This window comes from Lepus europaeus, chromosome 11 (genome assembly GCF_033115175.1).
Source record: "Lepus europaeus isolate LE1 chromosome 11, mLepTim1.pri, whole genome shotgun sequence".
Lineage (NCBI taxonomy): Eukaryota > Metazoa > Chordata > Mammalia > Lagomorpha > Leporidae > Lepus > Lepus europaeus.
In genome coordinates, this window is record NC_084837.1 from 102,150,195 (window position 1) to 102,177,492 (window position 27,298).

At 39.4% G+C, this 27,298-nt stretch overlaps 1 protein-coding gene across 1 annotated transcript; it reads right to left on the reverse strand.

The window, feature by feature from the left end:
- Window positions 1-21,527: 21,527 nt before the first annotated feature.
- Window positions 21,528-23,972, reverse strand: LOC133769627 (uncharacterized). Its single transcript, XM_062204823.1, has 2 exons — window positions 22,612-23,972; window positions 21,528-22,275 (listed from the first exon to the last, which is right to left on the reverse strand). The coding sequence occupies exons 1-2, from the start codon at window positions 23,206-23,208 to the stop codon at window positions 21,808-21,810; spliced, it is 1,065 nt and encodes a 354-aa protein (XP_062060807.1). The 5' UTR covers window positions 23,209-23,972; the 3' UTR covers window positions 21,528-21,807.
- Window positions 23,973-27,298: the final 3,326 nt, after the last annotated feature.

Sequence of the window (27,298 nt, forward strand, 5' to 3'; positions counted from 1 at the left end):
TTCCTCTAGCTTTCTCCCTAGAAAATACGAATGTGTAGTGCTGGTGTCTCCATGTGGAACCAATTACCGATTCCAAGCACAAAATTAAATGTTCCCTGATAAAAAACATTCAAAACAATAAAGTCCGTGGATAATATCAGGAATACAAAAACACAGAGGCTGTAGCACTATCTGGGATTGAGTTAGCCAAAACACAACCTGATATTTCCGGTTTCATCCAGTCATATCTGGACAAACTGGTGTGGAATTCGTATGCAATGGACCGAGAGAATCACAGTAGAAATGGTTTTGGAGAAAAGCAAAGTCTTTTCGTTAGGCAAGTGCAATTAGTGTTTCTGAGGTGCAAAATTAAATGTTGCCTGATAAAAACATTCAAAACAATACAGTCCATCAATAATATCCAGAAAACACAAACACACAGGCTTTCACAATGTTTCGGATTGAGTTAGCCAAAACTCAACAGTATATTTCTGTTTCATCGAATCATATCCGGACAAACTGGTGTGGAATTCGTATGCAATGGATTGAGAAAACCACAGTAAAAATGATTTTGGAGAAGAGCAAAGTCTTTTCGTTAGGCAAGTGCATAAAATGTCATCAATACAAACAGAAATATCATGTTTATTTCTCACAGTTCCTCTAGCTTTCTCCCTAGAAATACGAATGTGTAGAGCTGGTGTCTCAATGTGGAACCAATTACTGTATCCAAGCTTAAAATAAAATGTTCTCCGATAAAAAACATTCAAAACAATAAAGTCCGTGGAAAATATCAGGAATACAAAAACACAGAGGCTGTAGCAATATCTGGCATTGAGTTAGCCAAAACAAATCCGGATACTTTTTCACTTTCATTAAGGTCATATCCGGACAAAGTGGTGTGTAATTTCTATGCAATGCACTGAGAAAATCACAGTAAAAATGGTTTTGGAGAAAAGCAAACTCTTTTCTTTAGGCAAGTCCATAAAATGTCATGTATACAAACAGAAATATCATGTTTGTTTGCCGAACATCTTCTAGCTTTCTATCTAGAAAATACGAATGTGTGGACCTGGTGTCCCCTTGATGAACCAATGAGTTTTTCAACGGTAGAAAATTAAATGTTCCCTGATAAAAAACATTCAAAACAATAAAGTCCATCGATAATATCAAGAAAACACAAACACAGAGGCTTTCACCATATTTTGGATTGAGTTAGCCAAAACACAACCGGATATTTCCGGTTTCATCCAGTCATATCCGGACAAACTGGTGTGGAATTCGTATGCAATGGACCGAGAAAATCACAGTAAAATGGTTTTGGAGAAAAGCAAAGTCTTTTCTTTAGGCAAGTGCATAAAATGTCATCTATACAAACAGAAATATCATGTTTGTTTGCCACAGTTCCTCTAGCTTTCTCCCTAGAAAATACGAATGTGTAGTGCTGGTGTCTCCATGTGGAACCAATTACCGATTCCAAGCACAAAATTAAATGTTCCCCGATAAAAAACATTCAAAACAATAAAGTCCTTGGATAATATCAGGAATACAAAAACACAGAGGCTGTAGCAATATCTGGCATTGAGTTAGCGAAAACACAACCGGATATTTCCGGTTTCATCCAGTCATATCTGGACAAACTGGTGTGGAATTCGTATGCAATGGACCGAGACAATCACAGTAGAAATGGTTTTGGAGAAAAGCAAAGTCTTTTCGTTAGGCAAGTGCAATTAGTGTTTCTGAGGTGCAAAATTAAATGTTGCCTGATAAAAACATTCAAAACAATACAGTCCATCAATAATATCCAGAAAACACAAACACACAGGCTTTCACAATGTTTCGGATTGAGTTAGCCAAAACTCAACAGTATATTTCTGTTTCATCGAATCATATCCGGACAAACTGGTGTGGAATTCGTATGCAATGGATTGAGAAAACCACAGTAAAAATGATTTTGGAGAAGAGCAAAGTCTTTTCGTTAGGCAAGTGCATAAAATGTCATCAATACAAACAGAAATATCATGTTTATTTCTCACAGTTCCTCTAGCTTTCTCCCTAGAAATACGAATGTGTAGAGCTGGTGTCTCCATGTGGAACCAATTACTGTATCCAAGCTTAAAATAAAATGTTCTCTGATAAAAAACATTCAAAACAATAAAGTCCATTGATAATATACAGAAAACACACACACTGAGGCTGTATTAATAGCTGGGATTGAGTTAGCCAAAACAAATCCGGATACTTTTTCACTTTCATTAAGGTCATATCCGGACAAAGTGGTGTGTAATTTCTATGCAATGCACTGAGAAAATCACAGTAAAAATGGTTTTGGAGAAAAGCAAAGTCTTTTCGTTAGTCAAGTGCATGAAATGTCATCTATACAAACAGATATATCATGTTTGTTTGCCGCAGTCCCAGTAGCTTTCTCCCTAGAAAATACGAATGTGTAGCGCTGGTGTCTCCATGTGGAACCAATTAGTGATTCCAAGCACAAAATTAAATGTTCCCTGATAAAAAACATTCAAAACAATAAAGTCCGTGGAAAATATCAGGAATACAAAAACACAGAGGCTGTAGCAATATCGGGCATTGAGTTAGCCAAAACACAACCGGATATTTCCGGTTTCATCCAGTCATATCTGGACAAACCGGTGTGGAATTTGTATGCAATGGACCGAGAAAATCACAGTAAAAATGGTTGTGGAGAAAAGCAAACTCTTTTCTTTAGGCAAGTCCATAAAATGTCATCTATACAAACAGAAATATCATGTTTGTTTGCCGAACTTCCTCTAGCTTTCTATCTAGAAAATACGAATGTGTGGAGCTGGTGTCCTCTTGATGAACCAATGAGTGTTTCAACGGTAGAAAATTAAATGTTCCCTGATAAAAAACATTCAAAACAATAAAGTCCGTGGATAATATCAGGAATACAAAAACACAGAGGCTGTAGCAATATCTGGGCTTGAGTTAGCCAAAACACAACCGGATATTTCCGGTTTCATCCAGTCATATCTGGACAAACTGGTATGGAATTCGTATGCAATGGACCGAGAAAATCACAGTAGAAATGGTTTTGGAGAAAAGCAAAGTCTTTTCGTTAGGCAAGTGCAATTAGTGTTTCTGAGGTGCAAAATTAAATGTTGCCTGATAAAAACATTCAAAACAATACAGTCCATCAATAATATCCAGAAAACACAAACACACAGGCTTTCACAATGTTTCGGATTGAGTAGCCAAAACTCAACAGTATATTTCTGTTTCATCGAATCATATCCGGACAAACTGGTGTGGAATTCTTATGCAATGGATTGAGAAAATCACAGTAAAAATGATTTTGGAGAAGAGCAAAGTCTTTTCGTTAGGCAAGTGCATAAAATGTCATCAATACAAACAGAAATATCATGTTTATTTGTCACAGTTCCTCTGGCTTTCTCCCTAGAAATACGAATGTGTAGAGCTGGTGTCTCCATGTGGAACCAATTACTGTATCCAAGCTTAAAATAAAATGTTCTCCGATAAAAAACATTCAAAACAATAAAGTCCGTGGAAAATATCAGGAATACAAAAACACAGAGGCTGTAGCAATATCTGGCATTGAGTTAGCCAAAACAAATCCGGATACTTTTTCACTTTCATTAAGGTCATATCCGGACAAAGTGGTGTGTAATTTCTATGCAATGCACTGAGAAAATCACAGTAAAAATGGTTTTGGAGAAAAGCAAACTCTTTTCTTTAGGCAAGTCCATAAAATGTCATGTATACAAACAGAAATATCATGTTTGTTTGCCGAACTTCCTCTAGCTTTCTATCTAGAAAATACGAATGTGTGGAGCTGGTGTCCCCTTGATGAACCAATGAGTGTTTCAACGGTAGAAAATTAAATGTTCCCTGATAAAAAACATTCAAAACAATAAAGTCCATCGATAATATCAAGAAAACACAAACACAGAGGCTTTCACAATATTTTGGATTGAGTTAGCCAAAACACAACCGGATATTTCCGGTTTCATCCAGTCATATCCGGACAAACTGGTGTGGAATTCGTATGCAATGGACCGAGAAAATCACAGTAAAATGGTTTTGGAGAAAAGCAAAGTCTTTTTGTTAGGCAAGTGCATAAAATGTCATCTATACAAACAGAAATATCATGTTTGTTTGCCACAGTTCCTCTAGCTTTCTCCCTAGAAAATACGAATGTGTAGTGCTGGTGTCTCCATGTGGAACCAATTACCGATTCCAAGCACAAAATTAAATGTTCCCCGATAAAAAACATTCAAAACAATAAAGTCCGTGGATAATATCAGGAATACAAAAACACAGAGGCTGTAGCAATATCTGGGATTGAGTTAGCCAAAACACAACCGGATATTTCCGGTTTCATCCAGTCATATCTGGACAAACTGGTGTGGAATTCGTATGCAATGGACCGAGAGAATCACAGTAGAAATGGTTTTGGAGAAAAGCAAAGTCTTTTCGTTAGGCAAGTGCAATTAGTGTTTCTGAGGTGCAAAATTAAATGTTGCCTGATAAAAACATTCAAAACAATACAGTCCATCAATAATATCCAGAAAACACAAACACACAGGCTTTCACAATGTTTCGGATTGAGTTAGCCAAAACTCAACAGTATATTTCTGTTACATCGAATCATATCCGGACAAACTGGTGTGGAATTCGTATGCAATGGATTGAGAAAATCACAGTAAAAATGATTTTGGAGAAGAGCAAAGTCTTTTCGTTAGGCAAGTGCATAAAATGTCATCAATACAAACAGAAATATCATGTTTATTTGTCACAGTTCCTCTGGCTTTCTCCCTAGAAATACGAATGTGTAGAGCTGGTGTCTCCATGTGGAACCAATTACTGTATCCAAGCTTAAAATAAAATGTTCTCCGATAAAAAACATTCAAAACAATAAAGTCCGTTGATAATATCCAGAAAACACACACACTGAGGCTGTATTAATAGCTGGGATTGAGTTAGCCAAAACAAATCTGGATACTTTGTCATTTTCATTAAGGTCATATCCGGACAAAGTGGTGTGTAATTTCTATGCAATGCACTGAGAAAATCACAGTAAAAATGGTTTTGGAGAAAAGCAAAGTCTTTTCGTTAGGCAAGTGCATGAAATGTCATCTATACAAACAGATATATCATGTTTGTTTGCCGCAGTCCCAGTAGCTTTCTCCCTAGAAAATACGAATGTGTAGCGCTGGTGTCTCCATGTGGAACCAATTAGTGATTCCAAGCACAAAATTAAATGTTCCCTGATAAAAAACATTCAAAACAATAAAGTCCGTGGAAAATATCAGGAATACAAAAACACAGAGGCTGTAGCAATATCTGGCATTGAGTTAGCCAAAACACAACCGGATATTTCCGGTTTCATCCAGTCATATCTGGACAAACCGGTGTGGAATTTGTATGCAATGGACCGAGAAAATCACAGTAAAAATGGTTGTGGAGAAAAGCAAACTCTTTTCTTTAGGCAAGTCCATAAAATGTCATCTATACAAACAGAAATATCATGTTTGTTTGCCGAACTTCCTCTAGCTTTCTATCTAGAAAATACGAATGTGTGGAGCTGGTGTCCCCTTGATGAACCAATGAGTGTTTCAACGGTAGAAAATTAAATGTTCCCTGATAAAAAACATTCAAAACAATAAAGTCCATCGATAATATCAAGAAAACACAAACACAGAGGCTTTCACAATATTTCGGATTGAGTTAGCCAAAACACAACCGGATATTTCTTGTTTCATCCAGTCATATCCGGACAAACTGGTGTGGAATTCGTATGCAATGGACAGAGAAAATCACAGTAAAATGGTTTTGGAGAAAAGCAAAGTCTTTTTGTTAGGCAAGTGCATAAAATGTCATCTATACAAACAGAAATATCATGTTTGTTTGCCACAGTTCCTCTAGCTTTCTCCCTAGAAAATACGAATGTGTAGTGCTGGTGTCTCCATGTGGAACCAATTACCGATTCCAAGCACAAAATTAAATGTTCCCCGATAAAAAACATTCAAAACAATAAAGTCCGTGGAAAATATCAGGAATACAAAAACACAGAGGCTGTAGCAATATCTGGGATTGAGTTAGCCAAAACACAACCGGATATTTCCGGTTTCATCCAGTCATATCTGGACAAACTGGTGTGGAATTCGTATGCAATGGACCGAGAGAATCACAGTAGAAATGGTTTTGGAGAAAAGCAAAGTCTTTTCGTTAGGCAAGTGCAATTAGTGTTTCTGAGGTGCAAAATTAAATGTTGCCTGATAAAAACATTCAAAACAATACAGTCCATCAATAATATCCAGAAAACACAAACACACAGGCTTTCACAATGTTTCGGATTGAGTTAGCCAAAACTCAACAGTATATTTCTGTTACATCGAATCATATCCGGACAAACTGGTGTGGAATTCGTATGCAATGGATTGAGAAAATCACAGTAAAAATGATTTTGGAGAAGAGCAAAGTCTTTTCGTTAGGCAAGTGCATAAAATGTCATCAATACAAACAGAAATATCATGTTTATTTGTCACAGTTCCTCTGGCTTTCTCCCTAGAAATACGAATGTGTAGAGCTGGTGTCTCCATGTGGAACCAATTACTGTATCCAAGCTTAAAATAAAATGTTCTCCGATAAAAAACATTCAAAACAATAAAGTCCGTTGATAATATCCAGAAAACACACACACTGAGGCTGTATTAATAGCTGGGATTGAGTTAGCCAAAACAAATCTGGATACTTTGTCATTTTCATTAAGGTCATATCCGGACAAAGTGGTGTGTAATTTCTATGCAATGCACTGAGAAAATCACAGTAAAAATGGTTTTGGAGAAAAGCAAAGTCTTTTCGTTAGGCAAGTGCATGAAATGTCATCTATACAAACAGATATATCATGTTTGTTTGCCGCAGTCCCAGTAGCTTTCTCCCTAGAAAATACGAATGTGTAGCGCTGGTGTCTCCATGTGGAACCAATTAGTGATTCCAAGCACAAAATTAAATGTTGCCAATAAAAAACATTCAAAACAATAAAGTCCGTGGATAATATCAGGAATACAAAAACACAGAGGCTGTAGCAATATCTGGCATTGAGTTAGCCAAAACACAACCGGATATTTCCGGTTTCATCCAGTCATATCTGGACAAACTGGTGTGGAATTCGTATGCAATGGACCGAGAGAATCACAGTAGAAATGGTTTTGGAGAAAAGCAAAGTCTTTTCGTTAGGCAAGTGCAATTATTGTTTCTGAGGTGCAAAATTAAATGTTGCCTGATAAAAACATTCAAAACAATACAGTCCATCAATAATATCCAGAAAACACAAACACACAGGCTTTCACAATGTTTCGGATTGAGTTAGCCAAAACTCAACAGTATATTTCTGTTTCATCGAATCATATCCGGACAAACTGGTGTGGAATTCGTATGCAATGGATTGAGAAAATCACAGTAAAAATGATTTTGGAGAAGAGCAAAGTCTTTTCGTTAGGCAAGCGCATAAAATGTCATCAATACAAACAGAAATATCATGTTTATTTCTCACAGTCCCTCTAGCTTTCTCCCTAGAAATACGAATGTGTAGAGCTGGTGTCTCCATGTGGAACCAATTACTGTATCCAAGCTTAAAATAAAATGTTCTCCGATAAAAAACATTCAAAACAATAAAGTCCGTGGAAAATATCAGGAATACAAAAACACAGAGGCTGTAGCAATATCTGGGATTGAGTTAGCCAAAACACAACCGGATATTTCCGGTTTCATCCAGTCATATCTGGACAAACTGGTGTGGAATTCGTATGCAATGGACCGAGAGAATCACAGTAGAAATGGTTTTGGAGAAAAGCAAAGTCTTTTCGTTAGGCAAGTGCAATTAGTGTTTCTGAGGTGCAAAATTAAATGTTGCCTGATAAAAACATTCAAAACAATACAGTCCATCAATAATATCCAGAAAACACAAACACACAGGCTTTCACAATGTTTCGGATTGAGTTAGCCAAAACTCAACAGTATATTTCTGTTTCATCGAATCATATCCGGACAAACTGGTGTGGAATTCGTATGCAATGGATTGAGAAAATCACAGTAAAAATGATTTTGGAGAAGAGCAAAGTCTTTTCGTTAGGCAAGCGCATAAAATGTCATCAATACAAACAGAAATATCATGTTTATTTCTCACAGTCCCTCTAGCTTTCTCCCTAGAAATACGAATGTGTAGAGCTGGTGTCTCCATGTGGAACCAATTACTGTATCCAAGCTTAAAATAAAATGTTCTCCGATAAAAAACATTCAAAACAATAAAGTCCGTGGAAAATATCAGGAATACAAAAACACAGAGGCTGTAGCAATATCTGGGATTGAGTTAGCCAAAACACAACCGGATATTTCCGGTTTCATCCAGTCATATCTGGACAAACTGGTGTGGAATTCGTATGCAATGGACCGAGAGAATCACAGTAGAAATGGTTTTGGAGAAAAGCAAAGTCTTTTCGTTAGGCAAGTGCAATTAGTGTTTCTGAGGTGCAAAATTAAATGTTGCCTGATAAAAACATTCAAAACAATACAGTCCATCAATAATATCCAGAAAACACAAACACACAGGCTTTCACAATGTTTCGGATTGAGTTAGCCAAAACTCAACAGTATATTTCTGTTTCATCGAATCATATCCGGACAAACTGGTGTGGAATTCGTATGCAATGGATTGAGAAAATCACAGTAAAAATGATTTTGGAGAAGAGCAAAGTCTTTTCGTTAGGCAAGTGCATAAAATGTCATCAATACAAACAGAAATATCATGTTTATTTCTCACAGTTCCTCTGGCTTTCTCCCTAGAAATACGAATGTGTAGAGCTGGTGTCTCCATGTGGAACCAATTACTGTATCCAAGCTTAAAATAAAATGTTCTCCAATAAAAAACATTCAAAACAATAAAGTCCGTTGATAATATCCAGAAAACACACACACTGAGGCTGTATTAATAGCTGGGATTGAGTTAGCCAAAACAAATCTGGATACTTTGTCATTTTCATTAAGGTCATATCCGGACAAAGTGGTGTGTAATTTCTATGCAATGCACTGAGAAAATCACAGTAAAAATGGTTTTGGAGAAAAGCAAAGTCTTTTCGTTAGGCAAGTGCATGAAATGTCATCTATACAAACAGATATATCATGTTTGTTTGCCGCAGTCCCAGTAGCTTTCTCCCTAGAAAATACGAATGTGTAGCGCTGGTGTCTCCATGTGGAACCAATTAGTGATTCCAAGCACAAAATTAAATGTTCCCAATAAAAAACATTCAAAACAATAAAGTCCATGGAAAATATCAGGAATACAAAAACACAGAGGCTGTAGCAATATCTGGCATTGAGTTAGCCAAAACACAACCGGATATTTCCGGTTTCATCCAGTCATATCTGGACAAACCGGTGTGGAATTTGTATGCAATGGACCGAGAAAATCACAGTAAAAATGGTTGTGGAGAAAAGCAAACTCTTTTCTTTAGGCAAGTCCATAAAATGTCATCTATACAAACAGAAATATCATGTTTGTTTGCCGAACTTCCTCTAGCTTTCTATCTAGAAAATACGAATGTGTGGAGCTGGTGTCCCCTTGATGAACCAATGAGTGTTTCAACGGTAGAAAATTAAATGTTCCCTGATAAAAAAACATTCAAAACAATAAAGTCCATCGATAATATCAAGAAAACACAAACACAGAGGCTTTCACAATATTTTGGATTGAGTTAGCCAAAACACAACCGGATATTTCTTGTTTCATCCAGTCATATCCGGACAAACTGGTGTGGAATTCGTATGCAATGGACCGAGAGAATCACAGTAGAAATGGTTTTGGAGAAAAGCAAAGTCTTTTCGTTAGGCAAGTGCAATTAGTGTTTCTGAGGTGCAAAATTAAATGTTGCCTGATAAAAACATTCAAAACAATACAGTCCATCAATAATATCCAGAAAACACAAACACACAGGCTTTCACAATGTTTCGGATTGAGTTAGCCAAAACTCAACAGTATATTTCTGTTTCATCGAATCATATCTGGACAAACTGGTGTGGAATTCGTATGCAATGGATTGAGAAAATCACAGTAAAAATGATTTTGGAGAAGAGCAAAGTCTTTTCGTTAGGCAAGTGCATAAAATGTCATCAATACAAACAGAAATATCATGTTTATTTCTCACAGTTCCTCTAGCTTTCTCCCTAGAAATACGAATGTGTAGAGCTGGTGTCTCCATGTGGAACCAATTACTGTATCCAAGCTTAAAATAAAATGTTCTCCGATAAAAAACATTCAAAACAATAAAGTCCGTGGAAAATATCAGGAATACAAAAACACAGAGGCTGTAGCAATATCTGGGATTGAGTTAGCCAAAACACAACCGGATATTTCCGGTTTCATCCAGTCATATCTGGACAAACTGGTGTGGAATTCGTATGCAATGGACCGAGAGAATCACAGTAGAAATGGTTTTGGAGAAAAGCAAAGTCTTTTCGTTAGGCAAGTGCAATTAGTGTTTCTGAGGTGCAAAATTAAATGTTGCCTGATAAAAACATTCAAAACAATACAGTCCATCAATAATATCCAGAAAACACAAACACACATGCTTTCACAATGTTTCGGATTGAGTTAGCCAAAACTCAACAGTATATTTCTGTTTCATCGAATCATATCCGGACAAACTGGTGTGGAATTCGTATGCAATGGATTGAGAAAATCACAGTAAAAATGATTTTGGAGAAGAGCAAAGTCTTTTCGTTAGGCAAGTGCATAAAATGTCATCAATACAAACAGAAATATCATGTTTATTTGTCACAGTTCCTCTGGCTTTCTCCCTAGAAATACGAATGTGTAGAGCTGGTGTCTCCATGTGGAACCAATTACTGTATCCAAGCTTAAAATAAAATGTTCTCCGATAAAAAACATTCAAAACAATAAAGTCCGTTGATAATATCCAGAAAACACACACACTGAGGCTGTATTAATAGCTGGGATTGAGTTAGCCAAAACAAATCTGGATACTTTGTCATTTTCATTAAGGTCATATCCGGACAAAGTGGTGTGTAATTTCTATGCAATGCACTGAGAAAATCACAGTAAAAATGGTTTTGGAGAAAAGCAAAGTCTTTTCGTTAGGCAAGTGCATGAAATGTCATCTATACAAACAGATATATCATGTTTGTTTGCCGCAGTCCCAGTAGCTTTCTCCTAGAAAATACGAATGTGTAGCGCTGGTGTCTCCATGTGGAACCAATTAGTGATTCCAAGCACAAAATTAAATGTTCCCAATAAAAAACATTCAAAACAATAAAGTCCGTGGAAAATATCAGGAATACAAAAACACAGAGGCTGTAGCAATATCTGGCATTGAGTTAGCCAAAACACAACCGGATATTTCCGGTTTCATCCAGTCATATCTGGACAAACCGGTGTGGAATTTGTATGCAATGGACCGAGAAAATCACAGTAAAAATGGTTGTGGAGAAAAGCAAACTCTTTTCTTTAGGCAAGTCCATAAAATGTCATCTATACAAACAGAAATATCATGTTTGTTTGCCGAACTTCCTCTAGCTTTCTATCTAGAAAATACGAATGTGTGGAGCTGGTGTCCCCTTGATGAACCAATGAGTGTTTCAACGGTAGAAAATTAAATGTTCCCTGATAAAAAACATTCAAAACAATAAAGTCCATCAATAATATCAAGAAAACACAAACACAGAGGCTTTCACCATATTTTGGATTGAGTTAGCCAAAACACAACCGGATATTTCCGGTTTCATCCAGTCATATCCGGACAAACTGGTGTGGAATTCGTATGCAATGGATTGAGAAAATCACAGTAAAAATGATTTTGAGAAGAGCAAAGTCTTTTCGTTAGGCAAGTGCATAAAATGTCATCTATACAAACAGAAATATCATGTTTGTTTGCCACAGTTCCTCTAGCTTTCTCCCTAGAAAATACGAATGTGTAGTGCTGGTGTCTCCATGTGGAACCAATTACCGATTCCAAGCACAAAATTAAATGTTCCCCGATAAAAAACATTCAAAACAATAAAGTCCGTGGATAATATCAGGAATACAAAAACACAGAGGCTGTAGCAATATCTGGGATTGAGTTAGCCAAAACACAACCGGATATTTCCGGTTTCATCCAGTCATATCTGGACAAACTGGTGTGGAATTCGTATGCAATGGACCGAGAGAATCACAGTAGAAATGGTTTTGGAGAAAAGCAAAGTCTTTTCGTTAGGCAAGTGCAATTAGTGTTTCTGAGGTGCAAAATTAAATGTTGCCTGATAAAAACATTCAAAACAATACAGTCCATCAATAATATCCAGAAAACACAAACACACAGGCTTTCACAATGTTTCGGATTGAGTTAGCCAAAACTCAACAGTATATTTCTGTTTCATCGAATCATATCCGGGCAAACTGGTGTGGAATTCGTATGCAATGGATTGAGAAAATCACAGTAAAAATGATTTTGGAGAAGAGCAAAGTCTTTTCGTTAGGCAAGTGCATAAAATGTCATCAATACAAACAGAAATATCATGTTTATTTCTCACAGTTCCTCTAGCTTTCTCCCTAGAAATACGAATGTGTAGCGCTGGTGTCTCCATGTGGAACCAATTACTGTATCCAAGCTTAAAATAAAATGTTCTCCGATAAAAAACATTCAAAACAATAAAGTCCGTTGATAATATCCAGAAAACACACACACTGAGGCTGTATTAATAGCTGGGATTGAGTTAGCCAAAACAAATCCGGATACTTTTTCACTTTCATTAAGGTCATATCCGGACAAAGTGGTGTGTAATTTCTATGCAATGCACTGAGAAAATCACAGTAAAAATGGTTTTGGAGAAAAGCAAAGTCTTTTCGTTAGGCAAGTGCATGAAATGTCATCTATACAAACAGATATATCATGTTTGTTTGCCGCAGTCCCAGTAGCTTTCTCCCTAGAAAATACGAATGTGTAGCGCTGGTGTCTCCATGTGGAACCAATTAGTGATTCCAAGCACAAAATTAAATGTTCCCTGATAAAAAACATTCAAAACAATAAAGTCCGTGGAAAATATCAGGAATACAAAAACACAGAGGCTGTAGCAATATCTGGCATTGAGTTAGCCAAAACACAACCGGATATTTCCGGTTTCATCCAGTCATACCTGGACAAACCGGTGTGGAATTTGTATGCAATGGACCGAGAAAATCACAGTAAAAATGGTTGTGGAGAAAAGCAAACTCTTTTCTTTAGGCAAGTCCATAAAATGTCATCTATACAAACAGAAATATCATGTTTGTTTGCCGAACTTCCTCTAGCTTTCTATCTAGAAAATACGAATGTGTGGAGCTGGTGTCCCCTTGATGAACCAATGAGTGTTTCAACGGTAGAAAATTAAATGTTCCCTGATAAAAAACATTCAAAACAATAAAGTCCATCAATAATATCAAGAAAACACAAACACAGAGGCTTTCACCATATTTTGGATTGAGTTAGCCAAAACACAACCGGATATTTCCGGTTTCATCCAGTCATATCCGGACAAACTGGTGTGGAATTCGTATGCAATGGACCGAGAGAATCACAGTAAAAATGATTTTGAGAAGAGCAAAGTCTTTTCGTTAGGCAAGTGCATAAAATGTCATCTATACAAACAGAAATATCATGTGTGTTTGCCACAGTTCCTCTAGCTTTCTCCCTAGAAAATACGAATGTGTAGTGCTGGTGTCTCCATGTGGAACCAATTACCGATTCCAAGCACAAAATTAAATGTTCCCCGATAAAAAACATTCAAAACAATAAAGTCCGTGGATAATATCAGGAATACAAAAACACAGAGGCTGTAGCAATATCTGGGATTGAGTTAGCCAAAACACAACCGGATATTTCCGGTTTCATCCAGTCATATCTGGACAAACTGGTGTGGAATTCGTATGCAATGGACCGAGAGAATCACAGTAGAAATGGTTTTGGAGAAAAGCAAAGTCTTTTCGTTAGGCAAGTGCAATTAGTGTTTCTGAGGTGCAAAATTAAATGTTGCCTGATAAAAACATTCAAAACAATACAGTCCATCAATAATATCCAGAAAACACAAACACACAGGCTTTCACAATGTTTCGGATTGAGTTAGCCAAAACTCAACAGTATATTTCTGTTTCATCGAATCGTATCCGGACAAACTGGTGTGGAATTCGTATGCAATGGATTGAGAAAACCACAGTTAAAATGATTTTGGAGAAGAGCAAAGTCTTTTCGTTAGGCAAGTGCATAAAATGTCATCAATACAAACAGAAATATCATGTTTATTTCTCACAGTTCCTCTAGCTTTCTCCCTAGAAATACGAATGTGTAGCGCTGGTGTCTCCATGTGGAACCAATTACTGTATCCAAGCTTAAAATAAAATGTTCTCCGATAAAAAACATTCAAAACAATAAAGTCCGTTGATAATATCCAGAAAACACACACACTGAGGCTGTATTAATAGCTGGGATTGAGTTAGCCAAAACAAATCCGGATACTTTTTCACTTTCATTAAGGTCATATCCGGACAAAGTGGTGTGTAATTTCTATGCAATGCACTGAGAAAATCACAGTAAAAATGGTTTTGGAGAAAAGCAAAGTCTTTTCGTTAGGCAAGTGCATGAAATGTCATCTATACAAACAGATATATCATGTTTGTTTGCCGCAGTCCCAGTAGCTTTCTCCCTAGAAAATACGAATGTGTAGCGCTGGTGTCTCCATGTGGAACCAATTAGTGATTCCAAGCACAAAATTAAATGTTCCCTGATAAAAAGCATTCAAAACAATAAAGTCCGTGGAAAATATCAGGAATACAAAAACACAGAGGCTGTAGCAATATCTGGCATTGAGTTAGCCAAAACACAACCGGATATTTCCGGTTTCATCCAGTCATATCTGGACAAACCGGTGTGGAATTTGTATGCAATGGACCGAGAAAATCACAGTAAAAATGGTTGTGGAGAAAAGCAAAGTCTTTTCGTTAGGCAAGTGCATAAAATGTCATCTATACAAACAGAAATATCATGTTTGTTTGCCGAACTTCCTCTAGCTTTCTATCTAGAAAATACGAATGTGTGGAGCTGGTGTCCCCTTGATGAACCAATGAGTGTTTCAATGGGAGAAAATTAAATGTTCCCTGATAAAAAACATTCAAAACAATAAAGTCCATCGATAATATCAAGAAAACACAAACACAGAGGCTTTCACCATATTTTGGATTGAGTTAGCCAAAACACAACCGGATATTTCCGGTTTCATCCAGTCATATCCGGACAAACTGGTGTGGAATTCGTATGCAATGGACAGAGAAAATCACAGTAAAATGGTTTTGGAGAAAAGCAAAGTCTTTTTGTTAGGCAAGTGCATAAAATGTCATCTATACAAACAGAAATATCATGTTTGTTTGCCACAGTTCCTCTAGCTTTCTCCCTAGAAAATACGAATGTGTAGTGCTGGTGTCTCCATGTGGAACCAATTACCGATTCCAAGCACAAAATTAAATGTTCCCCGATAAAAAACATTCAAAACAATAAAGTCCGTGGATAATATCAGGAATACAAAAACACAGAGGCTGTAGCAATATCTGGGATTGAGTTAGCCAAAACACAACCGGATATTTCCGGTTTCATCCAGTCATATCTGGACAAACTGGTGTGGAATTCGTATGCAATGGACCGAGAGAATCACAGTAGAAATGGTTTTGGAGAAAAGCAAAGTCTTTTCGTTAGGCAAGTGCAATTAGTGTTTCTGAGGTGCAAAATTAAATGTTGCCTGATAAAAACATTCAAAACAATACAGTCCATCAATAATATCCAGAAAACACAAACACACAGGCTTTCACAATGTTTCGGATTGAGTTAGCCAAAACTCAACAGTATATTTCTGTTTCATCGAATCATATCCGGACAAACTGGTGTGGAATTCGTATGCAATGGATTGAGAAAATCACAGTAAAAATGATTTTGGAGAAGAGCAAAGTCTTTTCGTTAGGCAAGTGCATAAAATGTCATCAATACAAACAGAAATATCATGTTTATTTCTCACAGTTCCTCTAGCTTTCTCCCTAGAAATACGAATGTGTAGAGCTGGTGTCTCCATGTGGAACCAATTACTGTATCCAAGCTTAAAATAAAATGTTCTCCGATAAAAAACATTCAAAACAATAAAGTCCGTTGATAATATCCAGAAAACACACACACTGAGGCTGTATTAATAGCTGGGATTGAGTTAGCCAAAACAAATCCGGATACTTTTTCACTTTCATTAAGGTCATATCCGGACAAAGTGGTGTGTAATTTCTATGCAATGCACTGAGAAAATCACAGTAAAAATGGTTTTGGAGAAAAGCAAAGTCTTTTCGTTAGGCAAGTGCATGAAATGTCATCTATACAAACAGATATATCATGTTTGTTTGCCGCAGTCCCAGTAGCTTTCTCCCTAGAAAATACGAATGTGTAGCGCTGGTGTCTCCAGGTGGAACCAATTAGTGATTCCAAGCACAAAATTAAATGTTCCCTGATAAAAAACATTCAAAACAATAAAGTCCATCGATAATATCAAGAAAACACAAACACAGAGGCTTTCACAATATTTTGGATTGAGTTAGCCAAAACACAACCGGATATTTCTTGTTTCATCCAGTCATATCCGGACAAACTGGTGTGGAATTCGTATGCAATGGACCGAGAAAATCACAGTAAAATGGTTTTGGAGAAAAGCAAAGTCTTTTCGTTAGGCAAGTGCATAAAATGTCATCTATACAAACAGAAATATCATGTGTGTTTGCCACAGTTCCTCTAGCTTTCTCCCTAGAAAATACGAATGTGTAGCGCTGGTGTCTCCATGTGGAACCAATTACCGATTCCAAGCACAAAATTAAATGTTCCCCGATAAAAAACATTCAAAACAATAAAGTCTGTGGATAATATCAGGAATACAAAAACACAGAGGCTGTAGCAATATCTGGGATTGAGTTAGCCAAAACACAACCGGATATTTCCGGTTTCATCCAGTCATATCTGGACAAACTGGTGTGGAATTCGTATGCAATGCACCGAGAGAATCACAGTAGAAATGGTTTTGGAGAAAAGCAAAGTCTTTTCGTTAGGCAAGTGCAATTAGTGTTTCTGAGGTGCAAAATTAAATGTTGCCTGATAAAAACATTCAAAACAATACAGTCCATCAATAATATCCAGAAAACACAAACACACAGGCTTTCACAATGTTTCGGATTGAGTTAGCCAAAACTCAACAGTATATTTCTGTTTCATCGAATCATATCCGGACAAACTGGTGTGGAATTCGTATGCAATGGATTGAGAAAATCACAGTAAAAATGATTTTGGAGAAGAGCAAAGTCTTTTCGTTAGGCAAGTGCATAAAATGTCATCAATACAAACAGAAATATCATGTTTATTTGTCACAGTTCCTCTAGCTTTCTCCCTAGAAATACGAATGTGTAGCGCTGGTGTCTCCATGTGGAACCAATTACTGTATCCAAGCTTAAAATAAAATGTTCTCCGATAAAAAACATTCAAAACAATAAAGTCCGTTGATAATATCCAGAAAACACACACACTGAGGCTGTATTAATAGCTGGGATTGAGTTAGCCAAAACAAATCCGGATACTTTTTCACTTTCATTAAGGTCATATCCGGACAAAGTGGTGTGTAATTTCTATGCAATGCACTGAGAAAATCACAGTAAAAATGGTTTTGGAGAAAAGCAAAGTCTTTTCGTTAGGCAAGTGCATAAAATGTCATCTATACAAACAGAAATATCATGTGTGTTTGCCACAGTTCCTCTAGCTTTCTCCCTAGAAAATACGAATGTGTAGCGCTGGTTTCTCCATGTGGAACCAATTAGTGATTCCAAGCACAAAATTAAATGTTCCCCGATAAAAAACATTCAAAACAATAAAGTCTGTGGATAATATCAGGAATACAAAAACACAGAGGCTGTAGCAATATCTGGGATTGAGTTAGCCAAAACACAACCGGATATTTCCGGTTTCATCCAGTCATATCTGGACAAACTGGTGTGGAATTCGTATGCAATGCACCGAGAGAATCACAGTAGAAATGGTTTTGGAGAAAAGCAAAGTCTTTTCGTTAGGCAAGTGCAATTAGTGTTTCTGAGGTGCAAAATTAAATGTTGCCTGATAAAAACATTCAAAACAATACAGTCCATCAATAATATCCAGAAAACACAAACACACAGGCTTTCACAATGTTTCGGATTGAGTTAGCCAAAACTCAACAGTATATTTCTGTTTCATCGAATCATATCCGGACAAACTGGTGTGGAATTCGTATGCAATGGATTGAGAAAATCACAGTAAAAATGATTTTGGAGAAGAGCAAAGTCTTTTCGTTAGGCAAGTGCATAAAATGTCATCAATACAAACAGAAATATCATGTTTATTTCTCACAGTTCCTCTAGCTTTCTCCCTAGAAATACGAATGTGTAGAGCTGGTGTCTCCATGTGGAACCAATTACTGTATCCAAGCTTAAAATAAAATGTTCTCCGATAAAAAACATTCAAAACAATAAAGTCCGTTGATAATATCCAGAAAACACACACACTGAGGCTGTATTAATAGCTGGGATTGAGTTAGCCAAAACAAATCCGGATACTTTTTCACTTTCATTAAGGTCATATCCGGACAAAGTGGTGTGTAATTTCTATGCAATGCACTGAGAAAATCACAGTAAAAATGGTTTTGGAGAAAAGCAAAGTCTTTTCGTTAGGCAAGTGCATAAAATGTCATCTATACAAACAGAAATATCATGTTTGTTTGCCACAGTTCCTCTACCTTTCTCCCTAGAAAATACGAATGTGTAGCGCTGGTGTCTCCATGTGGAACCAATTAGTGATTCCAAGCACAAAATTAAATGTTCCCCGATAAAAAACATTCAAAACAATAAAGTCCGTGGATAATATCAGGAATATAAAAACACAGAGGCTGTAGCAATATCTGGGATTGAGTTAGCCAAAACACAACCGGATATTTCCGGTTTCATCCAGTCATATCTGGACAAACTGGTGTGGAATTCGTATGCAATGGACCGAGACAATCACAGTAGAAATGGTTTTGGAGAAAAGCAAAGTCTTTTCGTTAGGCAAGTGCAATTAGTGTTTCTGAGGTGCAAAATTAAATTTTGCCTGATAAAAACATTCAAAACAATACAGTCCATCAATAATATCCAGAAAACACAAACACACAGGCTTTCACAATGTTTCGGATTGAGTTAGCCAAAACTCAACAGTATATTTCTGTTTCATCGAATCATATCTGGACAAACTGGTGTGGAATTCGTATGCAATGGATTGAGAAAATCACAGTAAAAATGATTTTGGAGAAGAGCAAAGTCTTTTCGTTAGGCAAGTGCATAAAATGTCATCAATACAAACAGAAATATCATGTTTATTTCTCACAGTTCCTCTAGCTTTCTCCCTAGAAATACGAATGTGTAGAGCTGGTGTCTCCATGTGGAACCAATTACTGTATCCAAGCTTAAAATAAAATGTTCTCCGATAAAAAACATTCAAAACAATAAAGTCCGTGGATAATATCCAGAAAACACACACACTGAGGCTGTATTAATAGCTGGGATTTAGTTAGCCAAAACAAATCCGGATACTTTTTCACTTTCATTAAGGTCATATCCGGACAAAGTGGTGTGTAATTTCTATGCAATGCACTGAGAAAATCACAGTAAAAATGGTTGTGGAGAAAAGCAAAGTCTTTTCGTTAGGCAAGTGCATGAAATGTCATCTATACAAACAGATATATCATGTTTGTTTGCCGCAGTCCCAGTAGCTTTCTCCCTAGAAAATACGAATGTGTAGCGCTGGTGTCTCCAGGTGGAACCAATTAGTGATTCCAAGCACAAAATTAAATGTTCCCTGATAAAAAACATTCAAAACAATAAAGTCCATCGATAATATCAAGAAAACACAAACACAGAGGCTTTCACAATATTTTGGATTGAGTTAGCCAAAACACAACCGGATATTTCTTGTTTCATCCAGTCATATCCGGACAAACTGGTGTGGAATTCGTATGCAATGGACCGAGAAAATCACAGTAAAATGGTTGTGGAGAAAAGCAAAGTCTTTTCGTTAGGCAAGTGCATAAAATGTCATCTATACAAACAGAAATACCATGTGTGTTTGCCACAGTTCCTCTAGCTTTCTCCCTAGAAAATACGAATGTGTAGCGCTGGTGTCTCCATGTGGAACCAATTAGTGATTCCAAGCACAAAATTAAATGTTCCCTGATAAAAAACATTCAAAACAATAAAGTGCGTGGAAAATATCAGGAATACAAAAACACAGAGGCTGTAGCAATATCTGGCATTGAGTTAGCCAAAACACAACCGGATATTTCCGGTTTCATCCAGTCATATCTGGACAAACTGGTGTGGAATTTGTATGCAATGGACCGAGAAAATCACAGTAAAAATGGTTGTGGAGAAAAGCAAACTCTTTTCTTTAGGCAAGTCCATAAAATGTCATCTATACAAACAGAAATATCATGTTTGTTTGCCGAACTTCCTCTAGCTTTCTATCTAGAAAATACGAATGTGTGGAGCTGGTGTCCCCTTGATGAACCAATGAGTGTTTCAACGGTAGAAAATTAAATGTTCCCTGATAAAAAACATTCAAAACAATAAAGTCCATCGATAATATCAAGAAAACACAAACACAGAGGCTTTCACAAGATTTTGGATTGAGTTAGCCAAAACACAACCGGATATTTCTTGTTTCATCCAGTCATATCCGGACAAACTGGTGTGGAATTTGTATGCAATGGACCGAGAAAATCACAGTAAAATGGTTTTGGAGAAAAGCAAAGTCTTTTCGTTAGGCAAGTGCATAAAATGTCATCTATACAAACAGAAATATCATGTTTGTTTGCCACAGTTCCTCTAGCTTTCTCCCTAGAAAATACGAATGTGTAGAGCTGGTGTCTCCATGTGGAACCAATTACCGATTCCAAGCACAAAATTAAATGTTCCCCGATAAAAAACATTCAAAACAATAAAGTCCGTGGATAATATCAGGAATACAAAAACACAGAGGCTGTAGCAATATCTGGCATTGAGTTAGCCAAAACACAACCGGATATTTCCGGTTTCATCCAGTCATATCTGGACAAACTGGTGTGGAATTCGTATGCAATGGACCGAGAGAATCACAGTAGAAATGGTTTTGGAGAAAAGCAAAGTCTTTTCGTTATGTTGGACCTCTCAGTTGTAGAGATGCCCACTTGCTCGAGAGGACGCCCAAAAATCCAGACTCCAGACCAGTTGATGCAAAAAGCATGAGGTATTTATTGTACGTTTGCGCAAACGGGCCCCCACCTAAGGCGGTGAGGAGCCCTGAGCGGCAGTTTCACACAGGTTATATAGAGGGATAATTAGCATACCGGAGAATGCTGAGGAGAGTGCTGAGGGAACCAGCTGAAGAGAATGCTGAGGAGAGTGCTGAGGGAACCAGCTGAAGAGAATGCTGAGGAGAGTACTGAGACTCTCCGAAGGGGGAGTGGCAGCTCTGCTCTGGGCATGCCTAGAGGTTCTCTAAAGGGGATAGACTTTTCCTTCCCAGAGAACGTGCCCGCTGGACCCTGGGGAACATCTAACCTCTTAAGAAGCCCCTGATATCTGCCCAGGCCTAGTTTCTTGTCCCTCTCCCCCATAAGGGTCCTTCATTCCCTCCTTTTCTTTTTGCAAAGATTTTAATCTTAAAATCTATTGAACCGGCCTGGGGAGAACCTGCCTCACTGGAGGGAGGAAACTCTGTTCTTGCTGGACTGGGTTAGGTTCCACGTTAACAATTGCGGAACATAGGGATTGGAAAAACAATGGGGAAAGGCCAGGAACATCATAAATATTAAACAGTTTTTTGAAAGTCTTAGCTTGAGTGGGTTCTGAGTGCGCTGGAGCTTCCATTTGGCTGGTCTATCCGGATCCTCGGGGCCCTGGGGAGGTGGTGCTTGCTTCACGTGTGAGGCGTGGACCCAAGCAGCGATTCCGTCGACCTTGAGAGCGGTGGGAGTTGTCAACAGCACAGTGAAGGGGCCTTTCCACCGGGGCTCTAGAGTCTTAGATTGGTGCCTTCGGACATACACAGCATCACCGATTTGGAAAGGATGTGGAATGGTTGTCGTCTTGGGTTGGTAGGCTGCTGCAAGAGGTTTCCAGACCTGGTTCTGGATGATCTGGAGTGCTCTCAACCGGGCCTGTAACTTAGGGGCATCAGCAATGGAGTCACTGGCAAGGTCAAGCAAGCCTGCTACTGGTGGGGGCCCTCCATAAAGGATTTCGTATGGTGTCAGCCCACAATGAGAGGGCGTGTTGCGGACCCGGAACAACACCATAGGGAGGAGTTGGACCCAGTCTTTATCACCAGTCTCCAACGCTAATTTGGTCAAGGTCTCTTTAATTATTCTGTTTATTCTTTCTACCTGTCCTGAACTTTGGGGTCTATAGGCACAGTGCAATTTCCAATTTATGCCTAATGCTTTGGCCACCAACTGACTTACCTGGGAGACAAACGCTGGGCCATTGTCGGACCCGATTACCTTAGGCAAGCCGAACCGGGGGAAGATCTCCTCTATGATCTTCTTGACGACCACCTGGGCGGTTTCCCGTTTTGTGGGGAATGCCTCAGTCCATCCGGAGAAGGTGTCTACAAAAACTAGAAGATACTTATTCCCATAACTGCCCGGCCTTATCTCAGTGAAATCGACCTCCCAGTTGATTCCTGGTCGGTCTCCTCTTACCCTAGCTCCCTCCGGGAGCTTGAGGTGTCTGGCATTTACCTTGGCACACGGAACACAGGATTCAGTCACCTGCTGGGCTAAAGAGTCAAGTCCGGGGATGTAGTAAGACTGCCTATCTTCCTGTAAGGCTGCTTTTAGCTTTTTGTATCCCAAATGAGTCCATTGATGGAGGCTGGTAATTATTTCTTTAGCCAATTGATGTGGCAAGACTATTTTCTCTCCGAGCCTCCAAACCCTTATTTGTTCATCATACTCTGCACCGAGCCGCTGAATCGTATCTAAGTCTTGGTCCGAATAGAGGAAAGGTGGTTCCCTCGATACTTGGGTGGGCTCAATTGTCTTTAACGGGAGCACCTGTTGGCTCAGGGCTGCCGCCCTAGCGGCCTCGTCTGCCATCCTGTTTCCCCTTGCTACGGAGTCGTCTCCTCGTTGGTGCCCGGGGCAATGAATTGCTGAGGAGAATGCTGAGGAGAGTGGCAGCTCTGCTCAGTTTCAGCGGCAAGGAGGAGGTCGTCCACATATTGCAGGAGGACCAGGTCCGGATGGTTGACTCGGAAGTCGGCCAAATCTAGGTGCAGAGCTTCATCAAACAAGGTAGGCGAGTTTTTAAATCCTTAAGGCAACCTTGTCCAGGTGAGTTGTCCTGAAAACCCGGTCTCTGAGTCTTTCCACTCAAAAGCAAAGATGGATTGGCTCTGAGGGCTCAGTCTTAAACAAAAGAATGCACCTTTTAGATCTAACACAGTGCACCATGCGTGGGTCGGAGGCAAGGTACTTAGCAGATTGTAGGGGTTGGGCACCGTGGGATGCATATCCTCCGCTCTCCCGTTAACCTCCCGCAAGTCCTGTACCGGGCGGCAGTCACCCGTACCAGGCCTCTCTACTGGTAGTAGGGGGGGCGCTCCAAGGTGAACGACAAGGTTTTAAAATGCCTAGGTGTAACAGTCTCTGGATATGTGGCCGGATACCTTCCTTAGCTTCCTTGCCCATCGGATATTGACGAACTGACACGGGAATGGCCGTGGGCTTCAGATCAAGGGAGGCCGGTTGACGGCCAGCCCTATTCCCGCAGTCTCTGCCCAGGCCTGAGGAAAATCTTGGAGCTTAAAGGCCCTTTTTCTGAAGTCAGTACCGAGTGCTGGACTCCCGTGTCAATCAGGAAGGTTACCGGTCTGCCCCCCACTTCAAGGGTTATCCTGGGCTCAGGGGGGGGGGTTCCTGGCCCTGACTCACCTAGTCGTCTTCTTCCAGGGACAGGATTGGAACTGGTCTCCTCTTTGGTCCCTGTGTTTTCTTCGGGCAGTCTTTGACCCAGTGTCTTCTTTCTTTACAATAGGCACATTGATCTCTTTCCACCCGAGGCTTTCGTTTGTCTCCCAAGTCCCTATTCTGTCCTGGCCTACTCCTTTCTGTATCCTGTATTACGGTGGCCAAAATTCTACTAAGCTCTCGATTACGTTTTTTGTCTCTTTTGTCTTCCCTTTCCTCCTGCTCCTTGCGGATCCTTTCCTCCTTCTCCTCTCGGGTCTCCCTTTTGTTGTAAATCTTTTCTGCCTCCTTTATTAAATCTTGTATAGTATACCCCTGAAGCCCCTCTAGCCACTGCAATTTATTGCGGATGTCCGGCGCTGACTGTCCTATAAAGGACATGATTACATCTCCCTGCCGGTCCTCTGCCAGGGGGTCAAACGGGGTATACATACGGTAGGCTTCCATTAATCTTTCTAGGAAGCCTGCCGGCGTTTCCTCAGCCCCCTGTACTACTGCACATACCTGGCCAAATTGGTGGGGCGCTTTCCAGCCCCTCTGAGACCCGCAAGGAGAATCTGGTGGTAAAGACGAAGTCGCTCCCTACCAGCAATGGTGGTGTAGTCCCAATCAGGACGGGTTGAGGGAAACGAAGATCCTCCCACGTAGTAATGTAGGGCACCTGATCAGGGTGTCCATTTGATCCTGGCTGAAAGACCCGTGCCTTAATCTGTAAAATAATATCGAGGTTAAAAGTGCCGTTCCTTGGCCAGCCGACCTCGAAGGCCGGCCACTCTGAGGAACAGAATTTTGCCCATTGTTTCCTTTTAACCTCCAATGAGAGGTGGCGTGCGCGTTCTTGAACGTCCTTCCAGTGATCTAGAGTGAGACTTAAAGGGGTGGTTATTTGTTGACCCATGTGTGCAAGGATTTTAGCCCAAACAAAAAGAACAGCCAATGCACAAACATATACAATAAGCAAGACAAACCCCATGGCTTGCGCTAATTTTGGGAGCGGCTACCTGACCAGCCCTCCCCGGGAAGGAGGGAGACTTGGTCTCCGACCCACCTCCAGACCACCCCGAGTGCGTCTTCCGGGGGAACAGACCGAGGGTTTCCCCTCATACCCCGGAGCGTCCTCCGGGGAACGGACCAGGGGTTGCTGGGCACGCCTGCCTCCCCCACTGGTCCGGAACGGACCAGGGGTTGCAGGGCACGCCTGCCTCCCCCACTGGTCCCACAGAGTCAGGTCAGATACTGGCCAGTCAGAACACTTCAATCAGAATCCAGTCAGAATACTCAAGACAAAGAACAACAGACAGAAAACACTTAATTATACCTCCAACTGGTCCTGCAGAGAATGGGTCTGAGGGCGACCTCGAGCCCCACGTTGGGCGCCAAAATGTTGGACCTCTCAGTTGTAGAGATGCCCACTTGCTCGAGAGGACGCCCAAAAATCCAGACTCCAGACCAGTTGATGCAAAAAGCATGAGGTATTTATTGTACGTTTGCGCAAACGGGCCCCCACCTAAGGCGGTGAGGAGCCCTGAGCGGCAGTTTCACACAGGTTATATAGAGGGATAATTAGCATACCGGAGAATGCTGAGGAGAGTGCTGAGGGAACCAGCTGAAGAGAATGCTGAGGAGAGTGCTGAGGGAACCAGCTGAAGAGAATGCTGAGGAGAGTACTGAGACTCTCCGAAGGGGGAGTGGCAGCTCTGCTCTGGGCATGCCTAGAGGTTCTCTAAAGGGGATAGACTTTTCCTTCCCAGAGAACGTGCCTGCTGGACCCTGGGGAACATCTAACCTCTTAAGAAGCCCCTGATATCTGCCCAGGCCTAGTTTCTTGTCCCTCTCCCCCATAAGGGTCCTTCAGTTAGGCAAGTGCAATTAGTGTTTCTGAGGTGCAAAATTAAATGTTGCCTGATAAAAACATTCAAAACAATACAGTCCATCAATAATATCCAGAAAACACAAACACACAGGCTTTCACAATGTTTCGGATTGAGTTAGCCAAAACTCAACAGTATATTTCTGTTTCATCGAATCGTATCCGGACAAACTGGTGTGGAATTCGTATGCAATGGATTGAGAAAACCACAGTAAAAATGATTTTGGAGAAGAGCAAAGTCTTTTCGTTAGGCAAGTGCATAAAATGTCATCAATACAAACAGAAATATCATGTTTATTTCTCACAGTTCCTCTAGCTTTCTCCCTAGAAAATACGAATGTGTAGAGCTGGTGTCTCCATGTGGAACCAATTACTGTATCCAAGCTTAAAATAAAATGTTCTCCGATAAAAAACATTCAAAACAATAAAGTCTGTTTATAATATCCAGAAAACACACACACTGAGGCTGTATTAATAGCTGGGATTGAGTTAGCCAAAACAAATCCGGATACTTTTTCACTTTCATTAAGGTCATATCCGGACAAAGTGGTGTGTAATTTCTATGCAATGCACTGAGAAAATCACAGTAAAAATGGTTTTGGAGAAAAGCAAAGTCTTTTCGTTAGGCAAGTGCATAAAATGTCATCCATACAAACAGATATATCATGTTTGTTTGCCGCAGTCCCAGTAGCTTTCTCCCTAGAAAATACGAATGTGTAGCGCTGGTGTCTCCATGTGGAACCAATTAGTGATTCCAAGCACAAAATTAAATGTTCCCTGATAAAAAACATTCAAAACAATAAAGTGCGTGGAAAATATCAGGAATAGAAAAACACAGAGGCTGTAGCAATATCTGGCATTGAGTTAGCCAAAACACAACCGGATATTTCCGGTTTCATCCAGTCATATCTGGACAAACTGGTGTGGAATTTGTATGCAATGGACCGAGAAAATCACAGTAAAAATGGTTGTGGAGAAAAGCAAACTCTTTTCTTTAGGCAAGTCCATAAAATGTCATCTATACAAACAGAAATATCATGTTTGTTTGCCGAACTTCCTCTAGCTTTCTATCTAGAAAATACGAATGTGTGGAGCTGGTGTCCCCTTGATGAACCAATGAGTGTTTCAATGGTAGAAAATTAAATGTTCCCTGATAAAAAACATTCAAAACAATAAAGTCCATCGATAATATCAAGAAAACACAAACACAGAGGCTTTCACAATATTTTGGATTGAGTTAGCCAAAACACAACCGGATATTTCTTGTTTCATCCAGTCATATCCGGACAAACTGGTGTGGAATTCGTATGCAATGGACCGAGAAAATCACAGTAAAATGGTTTTGGA

Bases quoted from the DNA above. Each gene is read 5' to 3' on its own strand.
- LOC133769627 (XM_062204823.1), bottom strand. From the start codon at position 23,208: ATGGCAGACGAGGCCGCTAGGGCGGCAGCCCTGAGCCAACAGGTGCTC. The intron at 22,276-22,611 runs GTAATCGGGTCC...GATGCCCCTAAG, and splicing joins CCCGGTTCGGCTTGCCTAAG to TTACAGGCCCGGTTGAGAGC.